The following is a 12306-nucleotide window of genomic DNA, read 5'->3' on the forward strand; positions in this document are numbered from 1 at the left end:
TTGAGGTTTTCCTGAATACTCTGTAGCATGCTAAGATCTGAGAGATTACTTTTTGAAACTCCAAGAAAAATAGAAATAACTCTTTATAAATCAAACTCATGAAGAAAAATAGAGTCGATTTATAATTGAAGACTTCGCAATCATTTAGCATGTGTTAGGTCCTGCGTGAATTATGGATCCATTAAAAGTCTAATGCCTGAAACAGTACACAGGGCACAATGTATGACATTTCACAGCATAATAAAAGCACCATGAGAAAGAGAGAGGAAGGAGACCTTCTGGTTGATTTATTCAGGAGGTCTTTGAGGAGGAGGAGGAGGCAGCATTTGAACTAGACTGGTAAGTGGCTTCTAGCACATACTGAGCATTTTCTATGTATTAGGCATTACGGAAATTTAATTATGTGACATAGGTACTATTACTGTCTTCCTTTTATCCAGATAAGGGAACTTAACCTAAAAAAAATAAAGCATTTCCCTTAGGTCACACAGCTTGTAGAAACAGCTGGGATTTGCACCCATTCTCCTGACACTTTCCTACTATGGCCTTGTATGTGTCATGCTTATGTCTTCTATCATTTTTGTGCACCAATCACTATGTGGTATCTTTTTAATTAGATTGTGCTACTTTTTATAATTTAAAAAGAATGCTTTATAGTATTTCCATAAGTGAAGATCAAAATTGTTTTTCATGCATATTTTTAAAAATACAATAGAAATCAAGCAATATTACAAATTATAGCTAGAAACTGTGTTGCCTGTGAAAGCTCTGACTGAGCCCTGCCCTATTTATGATCTAAACAGGGAAAGGAAGGTAAGAAGTATTGAAAAAGTATGACTGCATGGCCTTTACTGACCCTTTCTCCCTGGACTGCCAGAGTAGAGAAAGGATAACTTCCTCTGCAGGTGCCTGCAATCTGTGCTCCATGCTACATTCCTACAAGCACCCGCTGCTAGCAAGGGCACCCACTCTGAGACAGGTCACGGCACAGCCTATGGCTTATGACCATGGCAGGACAGAGGGGACAGTGAAGGCAGAGGAGATAGGAAGGACAGGGCCTGGACAGAGAGGAAGCTCTGAGCATGTGCATACACACATCAGTGTTCAGGCGGCCCTGGGAGTTTAGTCTTCCTGGAGGGGTGTGTGCATGCATGTGTGTGTGTGCGCACGCGCGAGTGTGTGTGTCTGAGAGTCTGTGTCTGTGTGTCCAAGGGGCAGCAAGTAGAGTGGACACTGAGAATGCAACCTATCTGTGGCCTGATCCAAAAGGCTGGCTCCATTCCTTGTTGACCACAAGAACCTGGACAATTTGTTAGACCTTTCTGATGTGTTTATTCAGGTGTGGCGGTAACCCTTTTGGTCCACATCATGGCTGTTTTTGGAAGGGGAGTATGGAAAAGGGCTTTGGAAACCACGTGTGATTAGTAGATTTAGTGCCCTTATTTGTTAAAAACACAGCCCTTCTACCTAGGAATACCATATGTTGATTGCAAGGAAGTTCCAACATAGAGGGAAAAGGACCAGAGACTGACAGAAATAAGGGAGGAAAGGCCACGTGTAAATGTGAACAATCAAAGCTACTGAGACAAGACATCTTAGGGTTCAAATCCAAGTAAAAATTTCTGCAAGTCGCTGGGGGTCTAGCTCAGCGGCATAAGCGCCTGCCTTGCAAGCACGTGGTCATGAGTTCGATCCCTGGTACCGATAAAAAAAAAAAATTCTGCAAGTCAAACTGGACTCCTGTTGCTGTAGCCAGTTGCCACCTGCAGACAGCTTCACGTTCCAGCTATGTCCACGGGAGGTTCAGGAGCCGAGGGTCACAGGCCTCCACAGCCCACCCCCTGGCCAGAACATTTGGTCTCAGGTAAATATAATTTATAATAAGATGAGCCCAACACGTGTTTAACAATATGCTGTTGAACTGCCTGAGAACTAGCCAAAAGTAGCAATTAGTCTTTAAAAAAAAATGAGTGCAAGGATTATTATTAGATACAGTAAAATATGGTTTGTAGCCTTTTCTTCTCACTTTGCTAGTTTTCTGGTACTTGGTTCCTCTCTCTTTCCTGGCAGTATGTTCCATTTGGTTGTTACGATGTTCATGATAATGATGGTTATCATCATTCACACACGTGCACATACACATACTTTCAAAAACGGGTCCAGAATTGTTCTTCCAAACAGGTTTAATTTTCTTACCTTGACAGCCTTATCCCTTGCCCCTGTGCAAGTTTCTCTGTGACCATTTGCTCCAACCTAGTCTTCTCCCTCGTTTACTACTAACTTGAGATAGAATAACCCCCCCCCCCAAATCTCCTACCTTTGTTCTAGTAGGAAATTAACACTAGTTAATATTTTACATATTGTTGTTTTAGGAGTTGTTCAAGTTACAAGATTTAGGCATGAAAAAAATGATCAATCAAACAGTGCGCGTGCAAACTGTTCCTTTTGATGACTTACAGAGACTAGTAGTATAGTTATTTATCTTGCATATATGTACGCACACACACATATATGTATAACTATGTAATGTATTGTTGCCATCATGGAATCAGAGATTTTAGAATTACTGAATCCTAAGAAATTTATATCCTGGACCACCTAAAAGCATGACTGACTTAGTTCTACTATGTTTAGAACATACTAAGCATATTGTGAACCTACTTAGGTTCACAATAAGTATTTGTTGAATTGGATATATATACATATATATCTTACCCTTTTGTGTTACAGTTAAAGGACATGAGTCACAAGCCATTAAATGGCATGCCTAAGGTCACATGGACAGTAAACTACAGTGCAGACTCCAAATGCAAGCCTTTCAATTTGTACCAGCCAGGTTCCCAGCAGCAAACAGATGACACTTGGGTCAGGATTATCAATTGGAGGACATTTAGTAAAGGGCTATTTACAAAAATGTGGGCTGAGTAGGGGACACCACAGAGGTTAATGCAGTATCCCAGTCTGGGAAGCAAGGGAGTCTGGATGAATTCTAGACCTAAAGGAGCAGACACATGACCCAGAAAGGAGAGCATCCTAAGGGGCATCCCATTCTCCAGCTCATCTCCTTTTAGAACTCAACAGGAAGCTCAACAGGAAGCAGGAAGGAGGAGGGCGCTTATTGAGGGAGACCTAGAACTCAGCTTCCAGAGCAGAGAGCAAGGTAGAAATAGCAGAGAAGGTACTTACTATCTGTTCCTGAAGTCTCCTCAGGGGACTGGCCAGAGGCAATGAATTAATTAGTTTGTGCCTGTTCAGGGACTGGGGTGTAGCTCAGTAGTAAAGCACATGCCTACTATGTATGAGGCTCTGGGTTTGATGCCAAGTACCACAAAAACAAACAAACGAACAAACAAAATCAGACAGCTATTAAGGTCTACGTATAGTCTAGACTGTATTCTGGGGTCACCAGCCTCTTTCTCCCTGAAAAGCATCCCTGTCAGTTATCATCCTTCTTTTAGCGCTTCATTCACTTAAGTCTCCCCAGAATGTCTTTGTTCCTGGCATTACAGTCTTTCTGTGCTATTGCTGGATATCATAGTAAGATATCCAGCTGCTACACTGGGGGTTTGTTCATTGGTTACTAGTAAGAGGCTGGGTGTGGTATAGGTGCATGCCTATAATCCCGGCACTCAAGAGGCTGAGGCTGAGGCAGGAGGATCACTGCAAGCTGGAGGCTAGCCTGGGCTAAAGAGTGAGTTCAGGCTAGCTTCAATTGCCTAGGGAAACACTGTCTTAAGACAAAGTAATAATAATAATAATAGTACTGCATTCCAGGCTGAGTCTGGGATAGAGCTTGGGGGGAAGGAGGATGGGGAACCCAGGAAGGTTATGGGCAGAGCTGCTGGAAAAACCCAGGGTGATGCACCTTCTCTGCAGCTTCTGCTCAAGCTCATCCTCCCACACAAGGTGTAAAGTGTCAAGTTGGGAAGCAAGAAAGCTCTTGTACTAGAAAGGAGGCAACAATAGGTGAGAAGCAGACAAAGTGAGGAAAGTGCAGATGTGGGGCTTGTTTTCACCAACCTCCATGTCTTAGGTGGATTTCCGGCAAAGAGACAGTGTGTGCCAAAGTCAGCAAGCCCCATGCATCCCAACTCCACACGGGGGAGAAATGAGAACAGCACATCCACAACAGCAGGCCTTCTCCAATGACCATTAGGGTTCCATAGCTCTGATAATTTGCCAGGTGGCCGCACTGCTGAAATGTGCATTAGAATCGGTCAAGCTTCCCAGCCACCTTCCTGGAACTAACATAGTCAGGATCCCAAGGCTGTCATTTTGAAATCCCAGGGTGTGTTTAATTAATGCTACTGCTATTTAAAGGACGCACTATCATATGGTCCACATAATGGGAATAAATCCAAATTCATTTTTAAAAAAGACAAGTCAATGATTCCCTAGCCTGGGGACTTCCTGAACACTTCATCAGCTTGGCTTCAGGCTGCAGTGGTCTGAAGCCTCTGGCTCAGCCTTTGCCAAAGAGGCAGGATTCCCATGGAAGAGCTGCCGGGGAGCGCTCCCAGCACAGCTGTTCATGTTTGCTGCTAAGTGGGAACACTCAGACCCAGACCCACCAGCCTCCCCGATACAGGAAAGGCTTGGTAAACATCTGTGGGTGCTTTTTCTATTTTTTAAAAATTTGTGTATGTTTTTAAAAATAGGTGGTGTACTTGCGCTGTTCAGAATTCAGAGTACAGAATGTGCACTGTGAGAAGACCCCTTCACACCCAGGCCTCTTGGCCCCACCTCACCCCGCCGTGTCTTGTGACGCTTTCTGGACTTCATGTCTTTATTTACAGTCAAACATTGACGTGGAATCACAGTTTTCTCTCTTTTACCTAATAGGTAGCCTATTTTTCAGACATATGTAAATTTTAAAATGATACTTTTCCAAAGAAATTTGTTTCTAAAGTCAAGAATACATCTTAATAAGAGATTTTTCCTTAAAAACCATGTCAAGCATACACAAGTTGAATATTGCTTACCACAAATTCTTAGGACCAGAAGTGTTTCAGATTTCACATTTTTCAGGTTTTTGGAATATTATATATATATATATATATATATATATATATATATGATATCCTGGGGATGTGGTCCAACTCTAAACATGAAATTCATTTGTTTCATATATTATATGCCTCATTCCCATTGTACTAGGCAATTTTACACACTATTTTTTACTGTGCCCGTGTTTAGTCCACATGAGGTCAAGTGTGAAATTTTCTACTTGCCATACTGATAGCTGAAAAGGTTTGGATTTTATAGCATTTTGGATTAGAGATGCTCAACCTGTACTTATTCTAACTCTAGTAATGAAAGCAGAGTAATCACTGAGACCCAGCAGCACCGGAAGGATTACATATTACCTGCCTTCACTGTTGGAGAGGAGAGCAGCTAATGAAGTATGCAAGACGAAAGTTAAAGTGCTATTTAGGGTGTCAAAGCGCAGCGTCTTATGGAAGCTCTGCCACCTGCCTTCCTGTGCCGTCAGGTATGTGAGCCAAAGAGAGAAAGAAGGTAGATGAAAGCAGACAGATTTTTGACCATGAGAAAGAGCAAACAAGGTCTCCCAGAATGTGGATACCGCAAACATGACAGTGGAGGGTTGTTTGGTGAAGCCTGTGGGGATATGTACAATAAAAAGGACTTTGAGGGGCGGTGGTACTGCAGCTTTCTGGGTCTGGGGAGTTTAAGGAAAGGTTATATAAAAAGTTGGAAATACAGTAATCGGGGTCACTCAGACTTTGTGCTCAAAAAGCACGTGGAGCCTTTGTATGAACACTTTGTGCTTTTTTTTTTTTTCCTGTCCCCACTTATTCCCTCAGCTGGGACCTTGGGTTCAGTGCACAACTTGTGCAGCCCTGTGTACATGATGGGCCTGGCCACCAGACAAATACTGCAGGTCTTTGCCCAGAGGCCTCAGCTCATTCTGGACTGTTTCTGCAAACATGCTGGTCCGTGGCAGCATGTCTTCAGCAGAGAAGTGCCTCATCTGACTCTTGTTTGTAGGGCCCCGAGGAAAGGTGTCTGCCCAATGGCAGAGGTGGCGAAACTTTTAGAGCTTTCACTTAATACAAACAGCTCACTGTGGCACGCGTGCCATAGGTTCGCAGTCATGCATTCTAGTGTGTGATAAAGAGGTTTGAGGGAAGGGGCAGAAGTGGGAGGGTGGCTTGGGAAGCTGTGAGTTTCATCACAACAGAGGGTGACCCAGTTGGAGGAGTCTTACCCTTGCTGTGACTTTTGCTCTGGCCTGACCCCTTTCTCATTTCCCCAGTTTCCAATGATGTCTTTTTGATCATGACAGGTGCTTCTCAGGACATCTGTCAAGGTGTTGCCTCCAGCTTTGGCTCATCAGACCCATGAGACATTTTTAGCTTTGCCTCCTGCCTGGGTCTCTACCAAAAACCCTATTTTCATCCTGCTCAAGTCTTGACTTAAACAAAATGTCTCTGGACCAACAATTTCTACTGTCCCATAGATCCTCAAACACCAGTTTCTTTTAAAATCTACATACTGATTGGTGGCCCCAGAAAATGTTCCCTTCCTGAACCCAGGACTGGGCCTGGCAAGTTCCCCTACTCTGCACCCTCCTCCTCACATGCAAGTAGAGCACTTTTTAAAATGTCTACAGTGTTTTACACATTTGCATCATGGCATGGTCTGCCACTTTGAGGGACTATTGTGCCTTAAATGGGGATCTATTTGCATGTAACTCCTTCCCTCCTTCAAAGTTAACTGGCAGAGTAAGAAAGTGAATAGAGAGAGTCTTCAGAGTTTGGGAGGAAAAGGTTACCATCAATATTGTCCTTGAAACATAGCATAAATAAGTCATTTTAATTATATACTCCTTTTACCAATAACAACCTTCTGCCGTCTTATCTTCAATAATACTCTCAGATGACAGCAGATAAGATTTCCCAGGCTTGTTGTTTTGGGAAGATTATGTTTCCTTTCATGTTTAATTGACAAGCTATACTTACCATGGCCATCGCTAGGGAGATAGGAGAGCCGCCCAGTTTTGAAGAGATGATGGAGGGTTTGGGAATAGAACAAAGGCTACTGGACCACAGATGTCCTTGTCCTTTTGGTTGAGGTCTTCTTGTTCTGTCTTCAGTTTCATTAGCTGACACATGGTTGCTTTCGTGACTCTGTATAAAATATCACCCCCCCCCCCGCAAAGCCCCCACAAAGTAAACAGAGCTGGTGAGGACCTTGTTTAAATCTTCCCTTTCTCTTTCTCTGAACTATCACTGTTGGTAAAATGTCTCACTTTTAAAGATGTCTGAAAATTGTGCTAAATAGCAATAAAAGAGGTGAAAATATTCCAGTATCTGTGTCAAAGGGTTTCTAGTAAGTTTTATGAGACTTGGAGAGGTGAAATGTAACTATGGAAACATAATTAATGCCATCAAGACCTTGACTTGAAATTATGTTTAGAGAAGAATGTAAATGTCACCATCGCTTGTTTTGAGGAGACATTTTATAAATGTTGAATGATTCCTTCCAGTCTATCAGAGGTATTTTTTCATTATATTATAAACCAGTTGATAAACTAATCCACTTATCACTTTTTCATTCTTTCATATTCCTGTACACTCATAATTGCACGTAATAATTTTCTTCTCTAAATAATCTACTCCCACCTTTAAAAATTCTACTTTTGCTCTTCTTAACTGATTCTCTCATGGCATTTCCGTATAAGTTAGCATCAACCCTTCATATTTACTTAACTTCGGTTCCTATGTCAGGAAACAAACTTCCCTCCTGGTAACTGGGATGTGAAGGACACTGCCTTCTTAGTTTTTCTGTATTTCTAGAGGCAAAGATGCTGTCTTATCTCAGAAACACAGCATCCCAAGTTACAGACAACTGATGGGATAAGATACATTTTATAAGTCAAATGGAAAATCTTTACATTTGTGCCAATGGGCTTCCCTTACCCTGTGTAAAGCATAACCTGATATTTATTTACTTTTTCCTTGCAGATTGTTTTATCTTTTGCATGTTTTATCCTTCCAATGGTAGCTATCTCCATTTAATATTTCCAGGGCTAAAATAGAAGCATTATCTCTCTGATTTGTAATTTACAATATGATTAAGAGGGTTTTAGCACAAATAAGACTTTTGATCCCAGGTTTCTTGAAGTAAGTTGCTTTAGCACTATAATCAAAATATTAATAATTCAATTCTTGTTCATATAGACTAGTGCCCAAAATCATCTTAATATTTTGTTACATCAGAGGCTGAAATACAAAGTCCCATTACTTCCTAGCCTGATAGGTTACATGAGCTACAAACATTTTTCATTTTATATTGTGCAAGCGATTTTCAAATACCTTTTAAAAACTGAAATTCAGTCATCTTTCCCTTATTTGAAAATGGTAAAGGAAAACAATTTTTCAGAAGCCAAAGAGAGATAACTATTTTCGAAACTACTTTTCTTCAGGGATATTGCAGGGCTCAGTTGTCAGAATCTAGTGTTATTTCACAAGCGGAGGAACTTTAGATTCTAATACCACCTTTTTTCTAAAATAATAACCATATGGTCCTCTTAATGATGAAAAGTAGTGCTTAAAAGTAGGAAGACAAATTTAGGAAAAAAGAAAACATCAAAAAATCTTATACTGGCTTTTTAGTTTCGTGTTTTCATGCATTAAATGCCAGTGCCTGAGTGACATTATGTGCATTGCACAAATGCAAATGATGCTGTTAATGTGATTGAAGAACCAACTAGAAGAAAACACACTGGCTTGGAGAAAGTAATTACCTCAGGAGTTGTATTATTGGTTCCCAACCTATAAGCGAGAAAGAAAACAAGTGAATTCCTTTATTCAAGTATCACATCCACGCACCTCCCTAAACCCCAATCTTGCTAGAAAAGTCTTTGTCCAAAAATAGTTACAAGGAAAACATTTTTGAATGTAAACATTTAATGGAAACTTCTCATGTAACAAGCATAGAAGTTGATTTCTTAAACGCCTAAAATTGCTCTGCTTTTGAAGAAATGCAAAAATGAAAGCATCTTACCCATGATAACTAAAGATTCTCCTCCATTTGTCAAGAAATAAAATTTTCCTAGTTATGTCTTCTAAATCCAACTCTTGAAGGCTTTGTTCCTGGCTGGAGATCTCCATATCCTTTTGGGTAGTGCGAGGAATTGGAAGAAGGAAATCGTGACGATGGGAGAGGAAGGGCTGGCTGTGGGGAGGCAAGATGACTGGAACAGAGCCTGGATGAAGGCCTGGCCCCCGCTTCTGACCAGCACGGTGATCCTGTCACACAATTGCTGCTCTGGAGCGGCTCAGTCTGAGCCCCTGATATCAGATTATGATTAAACTTTTATCGGAGGTGGATCCCTTTGTGTATTTGTGTTCACTGTATAGGTGACATGAATCTTTAATCCAATACACACATTTATAAACAAAGGAATTTCAATTACTTCTCCGCATCAAAGCAACTGGGATGATTTCCCAAGGAGAGATGCCATGCGGATGGAATGCGATAGCTCTTTATTCTGGGACGTCTTCTTGGGAGTGTTTGTGGAACAGAAAGATGTTACCAAAGGGAGTGAAAACATTCTGCTCACACCAAAAAGCTTCAACTGCTAGCAGAAAACACACAAGGAGGGCACTGGCCAGCAGATATTTGATGTACGGTGTAATCCACAGAGATCTTGTATAGTTGAACAAGGCTGGTCTGATGGATTCTAGGAAGCAATCTAAAATTTACCTCTGTCACTGTTGGCTAAATGAAGTATGCCTGCAATAACTGGCGTTCTGAGGAATGATGGTTGTGGTGGTCGATTTCACATGTTAGTGTGGCCAGGCTATGGTAACTATGATTTCCATCTAGGGACCAATCTAGATATTGCCGTGAAGGTGGTTATCGTTTTTAATGTGATAAGATTTAAGTCACAAATCTTTGAGTAAAGCAGGTGATAATGTGGGTGAGCCTCTTCTAGTCAGTTGAAGGTCTTAAGAGTGAGAGATGCTGACAGAAGGAATTCTTGGCTCTAGTCTGTCTTTGAACTCAAGTCTTCAATATCAGTTCTCCGCTGGGGCTCTCACTTGCTGGTCTGCCTTACATTTTCAAAGCTCAAACTTTTAAATAGTTTGAACTTGTGTGTGTGTGTGCACACGCGCGTGCACACGCGTGTTATTTGTTCTGTTTCTCTTGAGGATCCTGACTTAGAGGATGCTTTCAGAAACAAATACTGGTTACCAGCAAAAGTTTCCTTGCCTCTTCTGGCTTTGTTCAACAGCAGAATTAACCCTCTCCCCTGGGATGTCATTTTCTCTATAAACATTTTTTGAGCGTGAGTTGTATAAAGTTGTGGGACGCTAAGAGGTCAGGGCAAAAAGACTACTTGGATTTGTTGTGATCTGAGGAGTCGTGACTGGTTGTTTATAAAATTGCAAAAACCTTAAAACAGCAAGGCACTAAATTAACCCAAGGTAGATTTAGGTGTCAACAATCTGATTTGCGAGTGCTCTACTACTGTTTTCTTAAACTAGTTTTTGGTGGTGATTTAACTATTTCATATTCATAGATTCCATAGCTGTCTACCAGCCTTAGTAATTTTGTAGTAAACATAAAAGACACGAATAAATTCTTGCTTATTTCTCTTTTTCTCACCATAAATCCTCCTTATTTTAAAAATAAAAAGTATTATTATTTTCTTCTTTATAATTTTACAGTTTTAATGATATCAGTATTTAATATTTATTAGGCACCCCAGTGTAGAAAAAGAAATAAAAAATTACATGATCGTTGCTCACAAATAACATAACGATGAGAAATGTTCAAGAATTTCCTATTTAGAAAGTCATATTAGAAAATAAATTCTAGATGTGCCAGTTAAATTATTTAACAACTCAAAACTAGGAAAAGAGAGCAGCTAAGGAAACTATTTTTCTTAAGAATCGTTATTAAATCTGTGTACTTTTGGCCATGTTTGTGCCCTAATTTACATAGAGTTCTGTAAAGGTAGAAGCATAAATCTCAGTGATTAGTCAAGTTACCAATATGCCATTCTGTTGGGTTCAATAAACATATCTGGAGTATTTGTTCATGCCAGGCACTTGAAAATGCCACGGTAAATAGAATGGGGTTCTTGATCTCTTTAGAGGAAGAAACACACAGAGAAATGCCATGAAAACTGGGGCTAAAGGAGCACGGAGGACAGGCAAGAGAGAAGCGTGGCTCTAGATCAGTTTCACTTTTTGGTGGGGGTAGTAATGAAGATTGAACACAGAGCCTTCACTCTGAGTTATATCCTCAGCCATTTTCTAATTTTTTGAGGCAAGGTCTCACTAATATGCTAAATGCCCCAGGCTAAGCTTGAAATCTGTGATCCTCTTGCTTCAGCCTCCCCAAATTCTAGCATTATGGGCCAGCTATACCATGCCTACAAATGACTTTAGGGTCTAGGTTATGTTATTTGATCTCTGTGCCTCACTTTATTCATCTGTAAAATGGAAAAAATCTGAGATCTTTCTATACTGCAACTTGGTATAGCATGTTGCTTACACATTATTTATCTCCCATTGTTTATTTAGATTTAATCCTCAGAGGTGGACTAGCTAAATCAAAAGATAATAGTCATTTAAAAAACTATGATATGGTGGGAGGGGTAGCTCAGAGGTAGAGCACTTCCCTAGCAGATGCAAAGCTCTGGGTTCTAGCATTAGCATTACAAAATAAATAAATAAATAAAGTAAAATAATAATAAAACAAGGACTCCAATTCTTATTGCTAAGTTTCACCATTGCTTGTGATCATCCCTTCCTCAGTCTTTCTTTATCCCCAGGTTGGAACACAATTGTGGTTTTCTGTTTTCCCAACATATCTTTCTCTTTTCAATTAGATGCTGATCAAGACTCTATAACTGGTTTCTAGAACTCACCAAAAGTGAAGAATGCGATTCCTCCACGGCAGAGGAAGCCACCATTTTGCAGTACATTTCACCAAAAAGCTGAGAGCAGGAAAGCTGGGTATGAATGAAGCAGAGTGGGAAGAAGACCTGGGCCAGGTCTGGAAGGCCAGGACAGTGGCCAGCAGAGAAATCTGTGGTCTGGGCCCTCCCTCTTCTGTCTCTGTGCTCTTGCTTCCACGTTTCGTACCTACAGCCTGAGACGCCAAGCAAAGCTCCAGCCCCAGGACTTCCCTTGACTCGGCGAAGAACTGGGACTGAGCACTGGATTTCAAGCAGCCATAGACCTGGGACTGCAGAGATTAGAGCACGTACCCGAGGCTTGGCAGAAGGAGGGGCGTTTCTGCGACCATAAAGTGGGGCAGCGGGGG

General features: G+C 41.1%; 1 protein-coding gene across 1 annotated transcript in view; it reads right to left on the reverse strand.

The window, feature by feature from the left end:
- Positions 1–11881, reverse strand: part of Mindy4b (MINDY family member 4B) — a 33990-nt gene extending 22109 nt beyond the window's left edge. The window contains exons 1-3 of the mRNA XM_063249178.1: positions 9031–11881; positions 8771–8798; positions 6984–7151 (exon numbers count right to left, since the gene is read on the reverse strand). Of these exons, the coding sequence (XP_063105248.1) occupies positions 6984–7151; positions 8771–8798; positions 9031–9137 (303 nt within the window). The 5' untranslated portion in view covers positions 9138–11881. The remainder of the gene's footprint in view (positions 1–6983; positions 7152–8770; positions 8799–9030) is intronic.
- Positions 11882–12306: the final 425 nt, after the last annotated feature.

Source organism: Cavia porcellus, unplaced genomic scaffold, assembly GCF_034190915.1.
Source record: "Cavia porcellus strain 051 isolate PalLab524CR breed Dunkin Hartley unplaced genomic scaffold, mCavPor4.1 scaffold_5, whole genome shotgun sequence".
Classification (NCBI taxonomy): Eukaryota; Metazoa; Chordata; class Mammalia; order Rodentia; family Caviidae; genus Cavia; species Cavia porcellus.